Genomic DNA, 20,348 nt, shown 5'->3' with positions numbered 1-20,348 from the left:
TAGGTGGGAGGAATCCTCTTTTCTTTAGTATTTTTCTTTTACCCTGTGCTCATCAGCAATGGTTGAGTCTAAGGTATTAGGATTTTCCTATGGAGCCTGAAAACCTGCACTTCATTCCCTCTACCTCCAAACTTCAAACATCTCGGAATGAAATGAAAAGCTGATTGTGAGGGAACAGAGGAATAGCCAGCACAGCCAAGGGGAGTAACTCAGAAATGGAGACAATGGTTCAGCCATCAGGGTGACTTCTTAAATAGCTCAGGTATCTGCCTTCAAATAACAATTCTCTCCAGCTGTTTCTGGAGAGCTCCTCATAAGGCAAGTTGACCTGGCTGGGTTTAATGTCACTCACATGCAAGATGTTGTCACTGGGCAGCCTGGAGGATTTTTCTGATTTGAACAGATCAGAAGGTTCTGAAGAGAACAGAAGGTGGTAGGTCTTTCTCTGCCTTTCAGAAACCATACAATAAAGTTAATGCTGAGGGCCAAAAAGAAGAAAAATAAATCAAAGCCCTCAACATTGCTGGCATGGTGTGCTCTTACTGGGAAGGGAAGGCCTGGATTCCTGCCCTCCTTCCCAAAGTTTCTCACTGCACTTTCTTCAGCAACTCCTGAATACAGGATAGATGGGGAATCTCTGTAATGCAGAGCCCCATGTGATCCCCTATGCCCTCTTCCTGGCCCTACCAAGCTCACACTGCTTCCCAGCCAGGCAGCCAGCATCAGCAGGGACAGCGGACAGCGGTGCGAGGTGCCCTTGTCCAGTTATTCCAACAATGTCTGCTTGTAAATGTGCAGCAGTGTCACTCAAGAACCACCTGAAATTCATGCCCAAAAGCAGTAAACAAGACCTGAAAGTAGTAATTTTGAGACTCTGGAACTACTAAAACCAACAACCAGCTTTTCAAAAGCAATGAGTAGTTCCAGGGCCCTCATTTTGAGTCATGTTTATTTTAAGACAGTTTTAAGAGGCTGCATTTCAGAAAAGGAGAGCTCAAGACTTCCAAAATCCAGATGCCAGAAGAACACGAGACTCCTGCCCCAATTGTTCATATTTTCCAAAACACCAGCCACTTTCAAAAAATCTTGGATTCACAGAAATGTAAATGAACTATGAATCTTTTCCTTCCATCTACCTATTGAGATATGAAAATTTACACCACTGGAGGGAATTTCATTTGTATTTCTCTTACAGACTTTTAAAGAAAATAGAAAAGAAGATGAAAGCAGATATGGCCACTAAAAATTACATGCCAGTTATCTTTTCAGTTGATGAGTTTTATGAGAAATAAGGGTTAGAAGAAACATGTAATATTTCTGCTTAAGCATTCAATAACTCATATACACTGACAGAAAAGTCCATCAGTGATATCATTTATCATACTATGGGCTTCTGTGTCTCTCTGTCAGTCTGTCTGTCTGCCTCTCTGCTCCTCATCTGCAAAGTCTCAAACCCCCTTCACTGGAGGTAATGCAGGGCACTGGACTACATTGCAATTACATGAGCACATCAAATTTTAAAGAACAGACTTCAAGAAGAAAAACAGACCTTATAATCAAAACCAAACTTTGTGGCTACTTTGTGGCTGTCCTGCTAACAAGGTTGTCCAGTTTCTGGTCACAGCTGTGGAATTTACCACAAAACATCTGTGAATTAAAGTCAGAAAAAAATCCTTCTTTCCTATACATTGCATAGGTGTGCCTAAGGAGGCAAAAATGCTGAGGAGATTCCAATTTTGTGAATACTATAAGGATTGTCTCACTGTATCACAGTAATTTTCTTCCCAAAAACTCTGAAGGCACCCTCTTTGGATTATAAAATGCAAAGTTCTGCAAGATCTGTGATGCATGGAAATCTCACACAAGTATCTGAGTGCTTTCCCCTATCTGGTTCTGCCTTTTGCAAGGTTTTAGGATGAGAGCTTCCCAAGCATGTTAATGAGGGAGCATTTAATGAAAGACATAGGGGAACAACTTGAAAGAGAGTAAAAAAAAAGCATTTGTGGACTTTTAGAACAGCTGCAGACACAGCCAGCAGGTTCATATGTGACTAGACAAATCCAAAGACAACAGGTCCATAAAGAAATACTGAAGGGAACAAGCAAGAGTGTATACTTTGGGGTTGCTAACCTAAAGAACATTGATGCTGGGAGAGCACAAAGACAACAAAAGAGAACAAGCAGGAAGGTTCATGTGCTTCTTAAACAGAATCCCCTGTTTGAACCAATACAGACACACTAACTAGAGTAACACCTCTAGTTTGACCCAGTGGGATATTTCTGATGTTTTTAAATTTTTTTTCTTCATTTTTAAACTTCAGAAAGATAAATTTGTTTCTTTGGGGTATCTTTATTTCTTCATATAGAATCACATTATGTTTACCATATTAAAAGTTTGTTTCCCATCCTCTATCTTAAGTATTTCCTGCGTCAACTGAAGATCCAAAACGTTGTTATTCTATGCAGCACTCATTATCTGCCTTCCCCTTCCTCTCTTTTCTTTTTTAAATAGTTGAAATTATTTCTATGCCTTCTTCCTGTCCAGTCTGGAAAAACAAATATACTCTATTTCAACTCATCCATATAATTTTTCAGGCCTCTGATATTTTTCTTTGCTTGTCCTTGTCATACCCCAACTGCCCAACAGCTTTTGAAATAAAACAATGCAGAATAGGTCACTGGACAGGAATGTGGAGCATAGTGAGACACACTGTGTCCCCTGGATCATGGGGCAGGAGAGGGCTTCAGGCCTTTTGGCCTTTGAAGGGTCTTTGACGTCTGGGTGGTGCATTCACAATCCTAACATTGCTTCATGAGGGAAGGTGCAACCAGCACTGCAAGGGGACATGCAGGCCCCTCCTGACTTGTGCAAAAGCCTTGGCACTCCCTGTTTCCCCTACAGCCTCCATCACTCGTTCTTGCCATCAGGGACCTACACTAAAAAGACCAAATAATACAAATCCCCAGTTCAAGAAAGAGCTAAGTAATTTGTAGGTAGACTGCCTACATGTTCAATAAAGTTGATCATCGTGAACTATGATAACACCTAATTAACTTTAAAATGCACTTCTGATTGCAGCAATTGACCTACAATATATGTTATAGTCATGCTCAAGTAGGTACAGATCTCATCACTTTGTCTCATTATCCCTTAAGAGTTGCATGAAGCCTGTGGACAGGGGAAACCAAGAAATCAGGGTTAGTAGGAAGCTACTAATGTTGGAAGAATAACCGGACTCACTGAATTCAATGATACTTTTATCCTTTGCTTAGACCAGGCCAGGATTTCACCTTTAGTTTTTAATTTTTATTTTTGAAGTCCTTATAAATTGCTTAAGAAAGTTGTTAAGAGTCAAACAAGGACCTTTACTGTTTTACAAATGGACCCAACTACTGTTCAGGAAAACACCCTAATAACTCTTAAATACTTCTGAAGAGGGACTGACTTTGGCAAGTCCTTAAGTGCTGTCCTAAAGCCTGGGTCTTACAGACACAGTAATCTCAACTGAGGTGGGTCATAATACAAGTTATACAACACAATAAGTTAACAGTGATCAAATACTGGTTTTAGCATGCTTAGATGCTTTTTTAAAAAATAAAATCTAATATAAGAAACAGCTTCATTCATCCCATGATAAACTGCCATGTAGGAGCCTCTGTTCAAAACACAAGACATCTTTTAAGCATGGCTGGGAGCTGAGCCATGGGTGCTGAGAGGATCTGCATAAGCTGACTTCATGCATAGAAGTTGATCTAGATCTTTTGATGGAACAATGTGTATGTATGTATAAGATGCAGCCAGGAACACTGCATACTCAGATGTGAAAAGCTGTGGACAGTCAGCATAGTTAGACCTCAGCAGAGGCATAGAAGAAAACAAGCCAGAGAGTTCTCCTTAGGCAAGGACGCAGAAGATAAGAAGCAACCATTAACAACATGTAAGAAAACCATCTCCTGTTGTCTGAGTTGGCAGAAACAGGAATTATGTATGTTCCTTGTAAACACATAGGAGGGAGTGAAAAGAAGTTTCCAACTCTGTCCTCTACTTGTCCTCAAGGCAGCAGCCAGCAAGAGTGAATGCTGACAATTGCTCAGGACACACGAGTGACAAATCTCTCGGCAACCTTGCAGCCCTGAAGAGATTTGTGAAACTCTTACTGTTTCAAGCGTCTTAGACACAAACCAAAAACCAAACAGCATTACAGGAAGAGAGACTTTAAAATGCACTTCTCTTTGGAGCAATTCACCCATAATATATCTAATACATTTTCTAAGAAAAAATTGTGCTTTAAATTCAGTTCCTCTCCCTGATTTTTTAAACTGATAACACTGCACTTTGAGTAGGCAAAGTGCAGGAAAGTCTTCATTAGTTTTTATGGCTTGCTATTTAAGTACGGGGAAAACAATACCAAACTTTGACTATTAAACCAGACATAGTGTGATCTTGAATGCACGTATGAGACTTGAAATCCTTTGAAAAAATATTTCAAAAATAACTAGTTTTCAAACATCCCTCAGCATTTGTAATATTGACATATAACTTAGAGAAAAGGCATCTAAATGAATTGGTAAAAAGACATATCCTGCATCTAATAAAGTAGAGCATGTATTTTACTAGGTGTTCCAGTTTTCATCAAATAATAACCATCATTGTACAATTGTATTTAATTCACATACATCAGTGCCCCCTTTTTTTCTTTTACTTTTCTATTACCAGTTTAAAATTAACAGAGTCTGTGGTTTGTACTTTCTCTTCAGCTTGCCTTATTATCTATTCTGTTTTATCTGCTAGGCTAGGTGAAATTTTTCTTCATGAATACATTGCCATATCCAGAGTAAAATGGCATAGTTTCACTGAGAGCAATGGGGCCACACTGATTAACCTTATGTGCTCAGACAGCACTGTCAGCTTTGTCCTTCTCACTGGATTATTCCTGTGAAGGAATCCTTAGGATCCTAACTGGACTTTGTATTAATGGTACCTTGCATAATTTATCTGTGCTCCCTCCATGGAAGTTCATGCCACTTCTAGCAAACATAATTTTGAATTAAATTCATGGCTAAGCACTTTCAGGCTTCTAAAACTGGTATAATTTATTACCTTCAAAGTGCTAATTAGTACTTGCTTTTAGGGTCTGAAAATGAAGTAATGAAGTGCTAAACTCCAGCACACTTGTATTGGCTTGAGAACTTTCCTGGAACTAATATTGCTCTGGGTTCATTGAGTGAGTTTAAACTCTTTGAGTAACACTGAAACTGCTTCAAATGGAATTTTAATGAAAAGATCTGTGACACACAGATTTCCAGGCATGTAGACATAATCTCACATGTATATAGGAGCACCTGTACCTGTAAATGTGCATGCAATACGTGCCTGTGTAGTCTGCATTCTTTATGTTGCTCAGCTCCTTAGATTTTACACTTTCCAAAGGCAGAATTCTTGCCATTCATGTTTCTGGTGAGAAACATCCACCACTTTCTAATGCAAGATGTAAGTGACCTCTGAAACAATCTCCCTGAATGTCACCCTCCCATAATCTACATGAGCTTTGCGCAGGAGGGCAGGTGCATGGTTATACTTTCACAGAGCCTGATAAAGATGCAACTTTGTAGTAATAGTGGTGAATTTCACTTTTATTCACTTTGTGCCACTTCTCTGCCATTCACACTTCTTGAAAGAAGGTATGAAATGAAGCTATTATTGCAGGATAGAGCATTATATTCCCTTCTCTAGATTACCCACAGTACCTGACCATGGAGAATAAAGCCCTGTGTTGCACATGTGTGAAGGTCTAGTTATAGTAGGACCTGTTTCAGTGGGGTTACACTTGGACTGAATTTGACTCAGTCTGAACTGAAACAAAGCCTTCATTTACAACATTGCAAGCAATTAATTAGAAAGCTTTTATTGTAAGAAAGGCTTTCAGTCAAAGTCAGTGCTGCATCTAACTTAGGCAGATCCCAGTGAGTGATAATAAAACAACAAAATACCTATATTGCTGACATGATCAACAAACTCTTTATCCTACACATCCTATCAAAACAAGCTTCTTGCAAAACATTATTTTTAATGTATTTTGTTCTACCTGAGCTATGCTAAACATGTCCTTTTAAATTTCACTAACCAGCATTTGAGCATGTCCTTTTACACAGATATAATTACAGAAATATACAAACTTACAATTTACAGTCTAAAACACAAATCAAAGGTAAGAATTAAGTAGTTGGATTTAAGTAAAGGTTAGATTCAAATTCTCAGATGGGGTCTTCTGTTTCATTGTGCAATTGTCAGCAATCTGGGCATGGAGTTGAGAAATGAAAAAAATTATATCTGCATATGTGACAAAATTATTTTGAGCAGCATGGTGAAAGCTAAGTGGTTATCTTTAGAGCCCAGTGTGCTAGATGAATGAGCAATACTGATAGCAAGATGCATATCGATACTGAAATGGAGTCAGAGCTACTCATACACTGGTTCTAAATTATCTGAGACAAATGACAAGAAGCACTTGCTTGTCTCAATGCAGAATTCAATGAAGGAATGAAAATTTGATCAACATGAAGCTATGGCAAAAATATGTTAAAAATTTGGCTGGAGAAAAAACCTGAAAAAATCATGGTGCATTTAAATTGCTGCTCCTGCCCTGGAATATTATTGCATGTAGTAGAAGGAGACTTTCAGACAGTATCAGCAGAAAAAACAATGCAAGAACTCTAAGGAGCAGACTGAAAACACCATCAGAAAGGAGATGAATAAGAGGAGACATAATAAGAATATATAAAATATTGAATAAAGAAGGAAGATTGAGAACATGAGGGCTTCCTGTCTTATAACTGAGACATTCTGTTCAATTCAAAAACTGGAAAATTTAAACCTGATATTCTTTCCTTTTTTTTTAATAGAGTGTATAATTATACTGTTGGGCTCTCTGCTAAAGATACTTTCACTTTTCTCTGTTGATAACTTTATACTTCATTTGGATATCTTAACTCTATTTTTATTTTTCTCTTTATTTTCTCTTTGTGTTTGCAAAGGAAAACTGGAAAAATTATTACTTACTCACTCATCTCTAGCTACAACGCACTGACTCATTATACAACAATCATTCTATACAAGGAGCTTATATGAGATGAGGAAATAATTGAGAATCCAATACCTGCTTGCAGAAACACAACTCTTGTCTTCCTCACCGATGTTAATCCATTGCTGTCTAAGCTCACTCTACAAACCTGGCTATCCCTTTCTAGTGCTCTTTGTGAAAGTATCCTTGCCACCATTCCCTGACTCTTCAGATCAACCCAGAGCAAAGGAGCCAGAGCAGCCAGGGCCTGGCTGTAATTAACCACATTGTGTTAATTGTTCTGATGCTATCAGGGAAGCAGGGCAGCACATGGGGGGAAAATAGGAAAGTGCTACTCTGTTTTCGTAGTTTCTTTCAAGGAGATCCCAAAGGGCTCTTGCGCTCACATGAAACTGAATTTTCGCAGCTTATGAATTGATAGATAAGTTATATTCACAGTTATATCTGCCTAGACCCAAAGAAAATCTCTTGTAGTAGGTAGAATTACTGACTTAAACACCTTGAATCTGACAGGGAATTCAGATCACTTTCTGAAAACTGACTTTGTAATTTTGGTATCACAGCACTGCCGAGGGACTAAAGGTTCTAAATTTCAAATCTTACAGAACATGAACTCCCAGCCTCCTGTGTTTATTAAAGACCAGTTAATCTTTTGTAAAGGTTTTGAATCAGTACTCTTAATATCATGGGAAGTGATTACCCCCTCTATACTCACTCTAAACCATGCTGTCTCTCAAAAAGAAGTGCTACTGAAGTGCAAAGTCTAATAATTGTCACAGGTAGCAGACATAATATTAAGTACGTCTTGACAAAGGATTAATAGCAGGGGTGCTGCACTGCAGGACTGAGGCAGGTAACCAAATGAGTAAATGTCAAATGAAGGATTATCCCCATTTGATGCTACTTCACACATCTCCTTTCTGCATAATCTCTCCCATCTGAGACCTAAACCAGGTGTTTTCAAATGCACAAAGCAGAAGCTCTACCTGGTGTGCCAAAGGAGATCCACTATTAGCTGTCAGCAGGAGTGTCATCTCCTTTTCAAGTACTCAGCCAGTAGTCAGCGCACAGCACTGCACTGCCAGTGACAATGGCAAAGCACCCGCCAGGCCCAGCTCTCTCTGGATTGTGCTGAACTACTACTAGTATTTATTATTCAACCTACCCATGTCAAAGACCAGAGCCCTCCTGTGCTTGGCTTTGTACAAACAGAGACCAAAATGTGGCTCTTTTCACCTGATTTCATCCTCAGCATCCCACAGTGCTCATATAGAGGATCCAATGCTGAAAAGCTGTGTGAAGCACAGGATGTAATCTTTCAGCCTCTTTTTTTAGCCAATGCAAAGACCAGTGAGGTCCTGGAGACACTTTCTAAACACAAGTAGTACCTTTACAAAAATGGGTGTGAAAGGGCATTGAGCCCACAAAATTAAACCTGCCCAAATCTTTATGTGCTGACTCGTCAGCTTTTAGTTATGTGACAGCACACCCCTTTTCCCCTCTGCATGATTCTTAACTCATTCAGTCCACAAGACACACAGTAGCCTTCAGCAAGAGGCCCTCTGGTACTTTTCTTCTCTGGGCCCAGAGTAATGCCCACAGGCCTTCCTTCCCTTGTATTTAAACCATCAGTGAATAAATAATTACTGACACCCTCCTGAGCTTCTCCACTGTGCTCATCACTGTATAATCTAATTGCTTCACAAAACATTAATGCTTTCAACCTCCCTCTGAGGTGAAGGGGAAGGATTCATTTTGAACAGGAACATGAATCAAAGAAAGATGGAGGCAGAAAGTGTCACTCATTGGGGTTGTGCAATTTCAGTAAAGAAGATCTGGGCTAGTTAACATGACACAGTATACAAAATGTTCAAAACAGCTGTCAGCATCTTCAAATCATGGCTGTGAGCAATTTGACTCCTCTGCAAAATTAAGAGTGGTAGGCTGGGACTCCAGAAGACAAACTGAGCCTGGTGGTCACTCCTGACTAGTTTAGTTTGCCCAGCATCAGTCAGGAATTGTGCTGCAAGAGCAAAGTCTGCCCTCCAGGGAGCAACCAACCAGGTACGAGGCTCCCTCCTCTTTTAGGCTGTCTGGGACAGTGAGGCAGTGTCCTGTGGCTCTCACTGATCCACAGAGGATGCTCAGCTGTTCAGGCTGTGCACTGAAGAAGACAGGGGTCCTACAAACACTGTGCAACCCTGAAGTTAAAGATGGTATCAGAGCACAATCACAAGGGGGCAGTACCTTCATTCTCTGAATGAGCGGCTTCTGCCTGCTTTATTTTCAGCCTTTTCTCTCTCCTGCTGCAAGCCTATGCTGTGTTATAGAAAGGCATTTTGTGCCAACTTGCTTAGCCTGTACAGTTTCTGGGCTGACTCCTGTCTCCTCTAAAGACTGCTTTCTGTTTCACAAAACTGTTATGGCTGGACAGACAGCTGAGCCTCCACAGGCTTCCCAAGGAAGCACCAGAGCTGCAGCCGCAGGGAAAGGTTCTCCTTCCTATCTGTGGGTCCTGGGCTGGAACACTGCTGAGTGCTTAGTTTATTTAACACATGCTAATAGAAACCTCTTAAGGGCTTATCACTTGGCTAAATGGGACAATTTCTCAAAAACAGCAGAGATCACATCTGTATCATCCGGGCAACATTCCTGGCAAAGTTCAGCCTCCCAGTAAAAAGGCAATAGTTCTTCCAGTTGAACAGAAAAATCTCTTCTTCCCTAACTTCATTTGGATAAATTAATAACCTTGCTGATGTTTTTTGGAAATATTCAGCATTAGACAGATATTTACCATGAAAAATGATGCCAAGTGTAAACTATTTGGACTAAGTTAAAATAGGTAGGAAACAACATCAAGAAGTAGAAGGACTATGTAATGTTAAGTATAGTTAATGCTACTGATACTATTGAAAACAGAAATCCTTCCTGTCTTGCAATTCCATCTACTGCCTTGCTGAATTGTACCATTTTCTTGCAGCAACTCTGATGACATTAACCTGTAAGTTTCCAGAAGCTGGCATTTTAACCAGGAAATGTTTGTTTTTTTTCTCCTAGACTTTGGTCACGGTTGCTGACAGGATTTTAAATGGGATGAACCTATGGTTTTATTCAATACAACAGTTCTTGTGTTGAATGCATTATTTGCAAGACAGTGAATATTAAATTAGGTTTTGCTGACAGTCCTGTTGGCATTTAGTCTTGGAATTCATTAAGGCAATGAAATGTGGTTTGGGTTTAATACCTTACATCACTGTTTATTTTGGTTTATATAGACAGGTTCACACAGGAGAAGTTAAAGGGCACCAACAGAGGTGAGTTGCAAAGCAGGAAGAAGATATCTCCTTTTCCTTCCTTTCAACTGAGAAGAATGGAAGTGTACATTTCCAACTTTGCATGCTGAATGGACATACTCTTATCAAAATGAAAAAAAAAATCTTAATTCAAAATCATGTGAAATTTTGTATTATGCATTCCTGGGAAGTATGACCAGGAAGGGCTGAAAGCTTTGCTCAACCACAGGTTGAGTCATACAAGCATTGCTTTCTTCAGTGACACCAGCTCACAAGACTCACTTTGAACACTCCCTAGCATCCTTACTCAGTTTTTGCTCACAACTCCCTCCAGTTCCACAACTGGTTTCAACAAAACTGTTCATCTGATTCCAGCCTTGCTTTGGAAGAGTAAAAGGAGAGAAGATTCACTCCACTGTAGAGACTATGCCAACTTTCATGCACTATTTGCTTTACCAAAGCTACAAGCTCTGGGAAAGGAGTTTAGTTATTAAGTGCCATCCCATCCCAATGACAGTGCAGATAGCACAGCTCCACAGTTCCATGTATCTGACATATGTGGTCCAACTGCCGCCAGCATTGACATAAACATTCCTCACTAAGGAGCTTCATAGCTGGGACCATGGTTCCACTGACTGGCAAGCTGCATTGAGAGCAACACCTGTACCTGTGAGATACCACACAGCTACTCAAGGACAACAGAGCTATGAAGCACAACTATTTAAAAGTGCTTAAAAAGGAAAACACAGCACTTACACTAATGCCAATATTTGAAGTGCTGTCACTCAGAGTTTGTCAGGCTCATGGTTTCTAAAACACCACTTGTGTGCCCCATCTTCTACAGGAGTGAAAACCCCCATAGCCCATTTTCAAAGCTACAAATGTGTCATTTTTGCCACGGAGGCGTTTCATGGATTTCACAGAATATTCGGAGTTGGATGGGACCCACAAGGCTCATCAAATCTGACTTTTTAAGTGAGTGGCCCATACAGGGGGTCAAACCATGACCTTGGTAATGTTTTGAACCTCGCCTAAAATGGGTGCCCCATCTCAAGAAACTGCTGTAGGGACTTGCTCCTTTGCTTCATTGAAAATTGAAGGTGGAAGCTGCTGCTAAGCCACGGCCCAAAAGCACTCTTTGAGGGTTAGAAATGCAAGCCCAACATTTTCTGACACTTTGGAGAGGTGGGGGATATTTTCTTAGAATACCAAAGGAGCTTTTTTCAGTTAACATATAGCCATGTCACGATTACAAAAATGTTCTGCAGTTGCATCTCCATTTTTCCTTGAGCAGTTCTTAATTTTCTTCCACTCCCTTTTTTGTTTTTACATTATTCCTTTAGTTTCCTCTCCTTTGTGCCCTATTTGCTTCCCTTCTCTGCACAACTTCTGTCCACCTCTTCATTTGCTACTCTGCTATTCTGCATCCAGAACACCCATTCCTGACTGTTTGCTTGCACACACAAGTGAAGCAGCCAAGTGAAAATCACAGCATTGCTGATGACAGTACTTCCTTGGTACCAAAAAAAAAAAAAAAATAGCCAGAGAATGTCAAATCTTTCAAGACACGAAAACATGAAAAAAAAAAAATTTTTGAACACCCGAAGGTTACAGCCAAACATTTGGATTGAACAGTACCACATTTCTCTTTCTTACTTTCTGATGATTGTAATGTAGGAACATTTCACTGTCCATCATATCTATGGGCAGAAGAACCCAAGCGACTTAAGTCACAAACCTGTCCTAGAGTTTCTTCTCTGAAAACAGATTACTGGACACACAAACACACACTGTTCCTGCTGGTCAGACAAAATATTACCTGCACTGGAAAACAAGAGGCCAAAAAGTTCCTTGTGGTTACCTTTCTGAGTAAGAAAAAATATTTTATACTTTAAATTAAGCTCTGATTAACATACATTATAGAAACTGCAAAATGCACATATTCACAAAAAAAAAACCAAAAAAACAAAAAAAACCCCCACAAGTAAATTAAAGATGCGAGTATAAGTTCACGTTTGTATGTGTGTGACACATAAATGAGAATATACAATTCAGGTAGCAAATGCAATTCTTACCTTATTGCACTTGCAGACAAGTGGCCATAAGAACCACTGGCTGATGAACTGCTACGAGAATTATTGAGAATGGTGACCAAGGAATTTGGAGAGGTCCGAATCATGGTCTGAAGGTCAAAGCTGTGGTCAGACAGGGGGGATATGGACAACGTGCGCTTCCGGCTCGGTCTGGCTGACAGCCTCGGGCTGGGGAACCTGGCACCTGGTATGGAAACACAAATAATTATCCACAAGGACTTCACTGGATTTATTTGTTATCAGTGATGGGTAGAGGGAGACACCAGCACACTGTGACAAGCCCGCTCTCTTCATTTGTGATCTACTGGCCACGATTGAGGAAAATTAGGAAGAAAAATCTTTCTTCCTATGGCTTACCTCAGGGGAGCTCTGTTTATTAATGTGCAAGCAAAATGATAAATGGCTAAACAAAAGGAAAAGACTTTTATGAGTTATCCCTCTCATTTCTGGTGATTTATGAATCTGATGGCTTCTTAGACATTCACATCATTAATTCAACCATGAGCAATGAGACAGTGGTTCAGATCTGGGATACCAGCAAGCCCAAACCCACAACACTTTAATACATACAGCCAAACCTACACATGTCAAATAGAATACAGAAATGAAGAGGCAGTTTTCCCTTTGTTGACTGTAATTCTGCCAGGTGGATATTGGATGCAAAACTAAAAATCAGGACTAAAACAAACACTAAAAGGGCCAGCTCTATCAGCAGAATTCAGATTGACATTCAGAGCTTTAAAATGAGAAATAGTAGGCTTTATTTGAATTTGTCCAAGATCCCATGATATTCTTTTGTTGGGGTATATAGGGGCCTACAACTGCTAAATTTCTTTAAAACTGGAGACTAGACTTTTCAAAGCAGCAAAGTGAAGACAAACATACAGATACCACTTAAATAAATACACATTACATGTCTAAATTTTATGTCCTGTTCTGAAAATCTCTGCCTCTTCTGATCTATTTTACCATATCATCCCAACTCTCTGCAGTCCTGACAGAAGATATATCACCTTAAATTTATTCCCTTTATTTAATTATTTTCTATCTTGTTTGAAAGTAAGGAGAGAATTAACTTCCCCACTACACACTGAACAATTTCCTTTAACAGTACTGCTGCTTCTAGCTTTTTAATCCCTTTAACCTGTAGTAAAGGACTGAATCCTAATGATCATGACAGCCAGGGTCACGCAGGTCTTGGGTTTGATGCCTACTTTACAGCTACTTCTCCTGGAGTCCCTGACATTCTCTGTAACTTGCTAATAATTCACAGTTGGCCAGAAGCATCCAGTATAGGTCTGACATTCTTAACATCTTTGTGTCCAGGATCTTTTTTTTGCAGGGTATTTAGGCTTACATGTCTAAAAATAACCAGGAGAAGAGCCCAAATGACCCTAATTAGACTCATCTCAAGATCAGAGCTATATAGAATCTATTAGTATGCTTTCTCACACACCTGAGTGAGTTTCCCTTTTTTTGTACATGCTAGCCAAGATTTTAATACAGTATTGGGGCTGCCATGTTATTGCTGTTGTAGCTATGTGATCACACCTCCATTTATAATCCTTATCCTCTTTGGCATCTGGGTAGTACAGAGTTTTGTTCCTTCCTGCTCTGTCTCCAGAAAAAGCCTTAGCTCATACAGCTCCAGTCTCTCAATAAATATTCAAGCTCTTGATTCATCATTTAAAATTTAGGTATAGCCATTTATTTATTTGCAAAACCTACCACATGCTATTTTTTGAAATCTGTTTTATCTCCTTTGTAGGAGCTTGCTATTGTACTGTGTCTGATATTTTATTAGTGCTGTGCATCATGTCTTTCAAAGACAGAGATCTTTTACTTGTGCTAAAGTAAGAAACAATGATCAGCATCTATAAGAAACTACAATATAGCTAACAAGGAAATACAACATACATATCACGGTAAAACAAAAATAGTAGTAATTTGCACTTGCATCTTTAATCCACAGTTTTTCTCTGCTGACTGTTCAGCTGGAATGAATTAAAACAATGCCTCTGAAGTTAGTGCTTGTAATGTAATTTACCCCAGATGAGGATACAATTCAAGTGCTTTATCATGGTTTTACAAGGGCATAGCTAAGTACAGACATTATACTCCCTGCAGTGCCCTGCACATTCTCAAAAACTGCTGTGACTTCCCTCCTCCTCACCCCTTCTGGACTGAACCAGTCTCCTCTCCCCCTTGTCTGAGTCATGCTATGGCTCTTGCATGTCTGCCCACTGCTTGCTACACCCTCGCCTTGCCTGCCAGCTGCTGCCAGGGCATCCCTGTGTCCACTCTGGATGCACCAGATCTGTGCCAGGGATGGAGAAGGACACTCCTTACAGCTGCCAGGGGCAGCACCAGGGCTCGAGCCACACACACAGCAGTCTCAGGCTTCCTCTGTTCCTGCAGGCTGCACCTCTTTCAGGCCCCATCTAGCTCTGGGAATTCAGCAGCCCCCTCCATCCACCTGGGACAGGAACAATCTCCTAAGGGAGATTCTGCAGGATCCTGCAGAAAGGGAACATTTCTGCTTCAGCCAGGCAAGAGTTCTACCAAGTCTAACCACAGGAGACAGGGATTCAATTCAAGGGGGGGCCATGACTTCTAAAACTGAAACTACAATTGAATGGAATTACTGGTTTGCCCTATCTTTGTGGTTTAATTAGGTCTCACACGCCTAAAAAGTCTTAAGCATGAGCTGGCCACTCATTCCAGAGCATTTGCTTAACAATTCATTTAGCATAACATGAATTTGTTAGTATGCTACTATAAAAAGGAATAGGTCACAATTTGTCAGTGTCTCTGAATACTAAACCAAACTTTCCAGCCTAGCCCAGCTTTTACCTTAAAAAGAAACACCTCAATATTTATTTACCAATTTGAGACGTTCATCTGCTCACAGTGCTCTCCCATCAAAGTATTACATTCCCTACGGAATAATGCTTTAAAATCAGAAAATGAAGGAGCACTGATTCACTAAAAATCCATTTACCAACTGTGGAAATGCTGATAGAAAAACATCAGCTTTGGTAAAGCACGCAAATGGAAGCTGACAGTGAAGATTTGCTTAAAAATGTCACCCTTTTGGAGCAGACATTATAGAAATAAAAAATCAGTTGTAGACAGTATAGACTCGAGTGTGCCAACAAAAAATCCAGCAGGTGTCAGAAGAAAAGATCTTATTCTGAGGTGGAGATCAATTCTAAAATAACAGATATCTATCTTCATCATAAATTTCAAAAATGGAATATGCCATCCAGCAAATTTGCCCATGAATTTGATTTCTAAGTTGAAGTTTTTAGCATTGCTTAATCATTTATAAGGCAATCTTCAGACATGTATCATTTATTCCATCCCTTTAAATCAAACTTCGTCAAACCCTTTTTATTCCCTTCCTTCCCTTTAAATCAAACTTCTCTGAACATGTCTCAGGCACTAGTTTTTATTGAAGGCTGTGAACATGGGACATTTAGGGGGAGTGGGTTTCAAGTCAAATCAATCTTTCTTTCTTTCTTTCTCTTTCTTTCTCTTTCTTTCCCTTCCTTCCTTCCTTCCTTCCTTCCTTCCTTCCTTCCTTCCTTCCTTCCTTCCTTCCTTCCTTCCTTCCTTCCTTCCTTCCTTCCTTCCTTCCTTCCTTCCTTCCTTCCTTCCTTCCTTCCTTCCTTCCTTCCTTCCTTCCTTCCTTCCTTCCTTCCTTCCTTCCTTCCTTCCTTCCTTCCTTCCGCCACTTCCTTCCTTCCTTCCTTCCTTCCTTCCTTCCTTCCTTCCTTCCTTCCTTCCTTCCTTCCTTCCGCCACTTCCTTCCTTCCTTCCTTCCTTCCTTCCTTCCTTCCTTCCTTCCTTCCTTCCTTCCTTCCTTCCTTCCTTCCTTCCTTCCTTCCTTCCTTCCTTCCTTCCTTCCTTCCTTCCTTCCTTCCTTCCTTCCTTCCTTCCTTCCTTCCTTCCTTCCTTCCTTCCTTCCTTCCTTCCTTCCTTCCTTCCTTCCTTCCTTCCTTCCTTCCTTCCTTCCTTCCTTCCTCTTTCTTTTCCTTCTGCCTTCTGTTTACAGACATGTAACCTTCCTCTTTCTTTTCCTTCTGCCTTCTGTTTACAGACATGTAAAAACTTTGTTTTCACTTTCATAAAGTTTATCATGAATTTTGTCTTAGTTTTCAAAATGATAAATCTGTCATCAGGATGAGAGAAGAAGGAATGGCTTTGACACTACACCCCCATTCTCCAACTGTGCTTTGATGAAGAGAAACCAAATCCAGTCCAAAGCTTAACTCTCCGGGCTGGTGTTTTGGTCAGGCTGAGATGATGTTCATTTTTTCCCACTGCAGCCCTCACAGCACTGTGCTTTGCAGTGGTAGCTGGAAAGAAGTTTTGGCTGCTGCTGAGCAGTGCTGGCACATCACTGCCAACACTCTCCCCATGAGCAGGCTGGAAGTGGGCAAGATCCTGGGAGGGGACACAAGCAGGCCTGCTGACCCAAACTGGCCAAAGGGATATTTCACACCATATGATGTCAGCTCAGACACAAAGGCTAAGAAAAGGAGGGGCTGAGGGAGCACTCATTAATTACAATGTTTGCCTTCCAGAGCAACCCCTCCATGTGCTGGAGCCCTGCTTCCCAGAAGTGGATGGACATTGCTTGCTGGTGGGAAGTAGAGAATAAAAGTTTTTGCTTTCTCTTTGCTTCTGCACATGCAATCTTTTGCTTTTGCCCAAGTAAACTGCCTTATCTTAACCTACATGTTGTTTTTCCATCTATTTTTCTCTCCCACATCCAGCTGAGAAGAGGGACTGATAGAGCAGTTTGGGGGGCATCTGGCATCCAGCCAAAGTCAATGCACCACAGCTCTTTAGGTCAGCTGGGTCAGAGTCTCTAATGCCAAAAGGAGTAGGTCATTATCAAATACCTTTAAAAAAGAGAAACCTCCTATTCTGAGTGAGGATAGACAAAAGTAAATCTGAGTGAGGATATTATTAATTTGGAATCTCGAAACCTCAGGGAACATGCTTGTGTTCCACTGAACTTCATTTAGGAGAGTAGAACATACTCCCCAAGTATGCACCTATCAACCCAAATTAAAGTTGTTATAGTGCTTAAAGACAGTTTTGGCATTCAACATCTTTACAGCCACAATTTCAGTTGTTGCTACTGTGGTGATGTCAGTAACTTCCACATCTACTATGCCCCTTTTTTGATGCTACAGTTAAAGGTAACAGATAAATCTGACTTTTTTAGAACAAGCAAGAAGATGGCAAGGCTTGCTCAGGGTCTCTGGCTACCAAAACTGAAGGAAAGCTTTATAGCAGCAGGAAAATTTGGTCCAGTTTTCATGCCACTCAGGACAGGAGGAAGAAGAATTACAATGAAGCAAGCATAATCTTGGTTTTATTCTTCTGCAATGTATTAGATGGTTCATGGACAGTGAAGTTCACAGCTTCAAGAAGTCTACTGCTCCTTGGATTAACAATTCTCCCAGTGTTATAATCCCCATCTGAAATCAGTGTTCCAGCACCACAGAGCAAAACAGAAGACCCCAAACTGCACATACTGTATGTAACACACTTTGGAAGTCGGCGTGTGCTGGTGTTGGAATTGTTATTTGCACTACAGGAGGGGGTAGAGATTCCAAATTTCTGTGCTAGATGCTGTATAAGCCCACAATTAGGAGACAGACTTGCTTCACAAAAGAAGAACAATGTCTTGCTTGTATCTATTTGGATGCTGTGTGGGATAAATGAGCAGCAGCCTTTCAGTCAGTTGAGTCAACTTGGTCAGAATTTGATAGCAGATAATGAGGGCAACTACTCATGTGTCTTCTGCTCCCTTTGACAAGACTGGGCAAAGGCAAAAGACTACTTTTAAGATCACCACACAAATCTTTAAGAAGAAAGATCCAAACAAATGGCACTGCTTCCCATTGATCACTGTACTTTGTTATTAAATGCATACACGGGCATTCTTATTGGGGATTTTTATGAAGTCTTAATATCAGCTTCCTGCTAATTGTTTTGTTCTTGTTTCTAATCTAAAAATCTGACAAAGAAGAAAGGGGTTTTCTTTAGCATGATGAATGATAGGACATTCAGATTCCTACTTAATGACAATTAATTTACTGTATACCCATGCAAGTTAAGATAGTTTTAATTAGTTTTTACAAAGTAAAAGGGTAACTTCATACTCTATTTAGATAAAAGCAGCTATTGCCTGACTAAACACATTCTCATCAAATACAGAAGGTGAGCTGAGTGACCTTACTAGGATTCACTCTTATTTTAATTCTCTATTTACTGTTTAAAAATAACCCATTTGCATAATAGTGCAGTTTTTGTCTCTAACTCTGAAAAAATGCCTAATTGAAAAGTTGCTGGTATAATTAATCTCAAATGTGTGATCTTAATTTTTAAAAACAAACACAAAACAAATTAAAGTGTGCATTTCAAATCAAATCTATCTTAGTCAGAGTTGGTGAACACAAATATCCTTATTAAAGATGGTGTTTAGGCACCTTTTATGAATGGGATGAAATTATGGGCAAAGGCCAAAACATTTCCTGTTAAGTAAGAAGTGGAAACATTCTTGGGATGCAAAATATGGAATTCTATGTAGATCACAACATATACAATCTCTACTAACACATGAAGATCCTTCTGCAAATGCCATTATTTGTATGAGTACTGCAAAGTCTTCTGGTTTTATCAAGTCTTCTGGTGTATATATGGGTATCTACCTTTCTAAAGGCTGAATAAACCCATTAGATCAAATCTGCATCCAAGAATGTGGTTTGGTACTGCTACTTACGTGCATTCAGACACATTCTCTCACAGTAGGAACCAAACCCCTTGAAAATTTAAAATATCCTTGCTCATTGCAAGTGAAGTTTGAGTAGATTACCTTTAAAGTTCCCTTGCAACCCAAACTATTCTAGGATTCTATGATCCTTTTCAAGGAAGATGTGCCCATTCATGCAAGCTGGGGATTTGTCCTTGCAGCTGGAATGCAGCAGCAAATTTACATCACCTGAACCATGTGTAACAGCATTTCCATTCTGCAAGTTATTACCAATAGGCATTCAGTGCTTTAGCAGTGTGCCTCATCTTTCCTTATCTCTCTCAGAATCCAAATCAGAAAGTATCGTATTCTTAAGCTTTCAAGTACCAAGTCTGCACGTTAATTTCTGGTTTAAGTCCAGACTACTTTTGTGAGTTTATTGTGTTTCTGCAGCATGCTCAAGGTATGTTACTGTGAATTCTTTATGCATGTTACTGGTGCGGTGAGACTGATAATAGAAAATTAATGTTAAGAATCCTTCATTAGCAAGGAAACAGAATGAAAAAAATCTTTCCTGCATAGTTTCACAACTATCTGTCTTGCCTAACTCTTATAAAAAATTATTGGTCAGTCAAGTGCTTCACACTCCAAAGCATGTGTTCTGCAGGGCTAGCTATATGTATTCCTATATTCCTGTGCCTTCCAGAGGGAAACCTGCCAACACCCACGCTCCTTGAGATCACCAACCATGGTGTGCAGCCAACAGCAGGAAGAAGAAATCGCATGTAAACAAAAAGTTTAAAATTCTACAGGAAAATAAGGTTGCCTAACATTATTGTATTGGTCTGTACTACCAAGCAAATGTGAACACCACCACCTTTTCTTGCCACCATTTTTTATTGCCCTCATCAGAAGGAACAGAGTACATCCTGAAAAGCATGTAAGCATCTATGACTTGAGGGGAATACTCTGCATAATCCCTTTTGGTTGATCAAAAGAAGCAGTAGCAAGCAGTTTGCAATGGGGTCCTCTCTTTTCCTCCTTCAACAGAGAAACAGAGACAGATTAGAGGACTGAAAGATACTGAGTGGATAAAGAAGGCTCTTAAT

General features: G+C 40.0%; 1 protein-coding gene across 1 annotated transcript in view; it reads right to left on the bottom strand.

Annotated features, from left to right (window-relative positions):
- GLI3 (GLI family zinc finger 3) overlaps positions 1-20,348 on the bottom strand; it is a 188,104-nt gene that overhangs the window by 41,414 nt on the left and 126,342 nt on the right. Inside the window, exon 6 of the mRNA XM_058806018.1 lies at positions 12,450-12,651. Within this exon, the coding sequence (XP_058662001.1) occupies positions 12,450-12,651 (202 nt within the window). The remainder of the gene's footprint in view (positions 1-12,449; positions 12,652-20,348) is intronic.

The sequence above is a fragment of the Ammospiza caudacuta genome, chromosome 1 (assembly GCF_027887145.1).
Source record: "Ammospiza caudacuta isolate bAmmCau1 chromosome 1, bAmmCau1.pri, whole genome shotgun sequence".
NCBI lineage: Eukaryota > Metazoa > Chordata > Aves > Passeriformes > Passerellidae > Ammospiza > Ammospiza caudacuta.
Note: the sequence above shows the minus strand (reverse complement) of the source record. Positions and strands in the feature narration are given on the sequence as shown.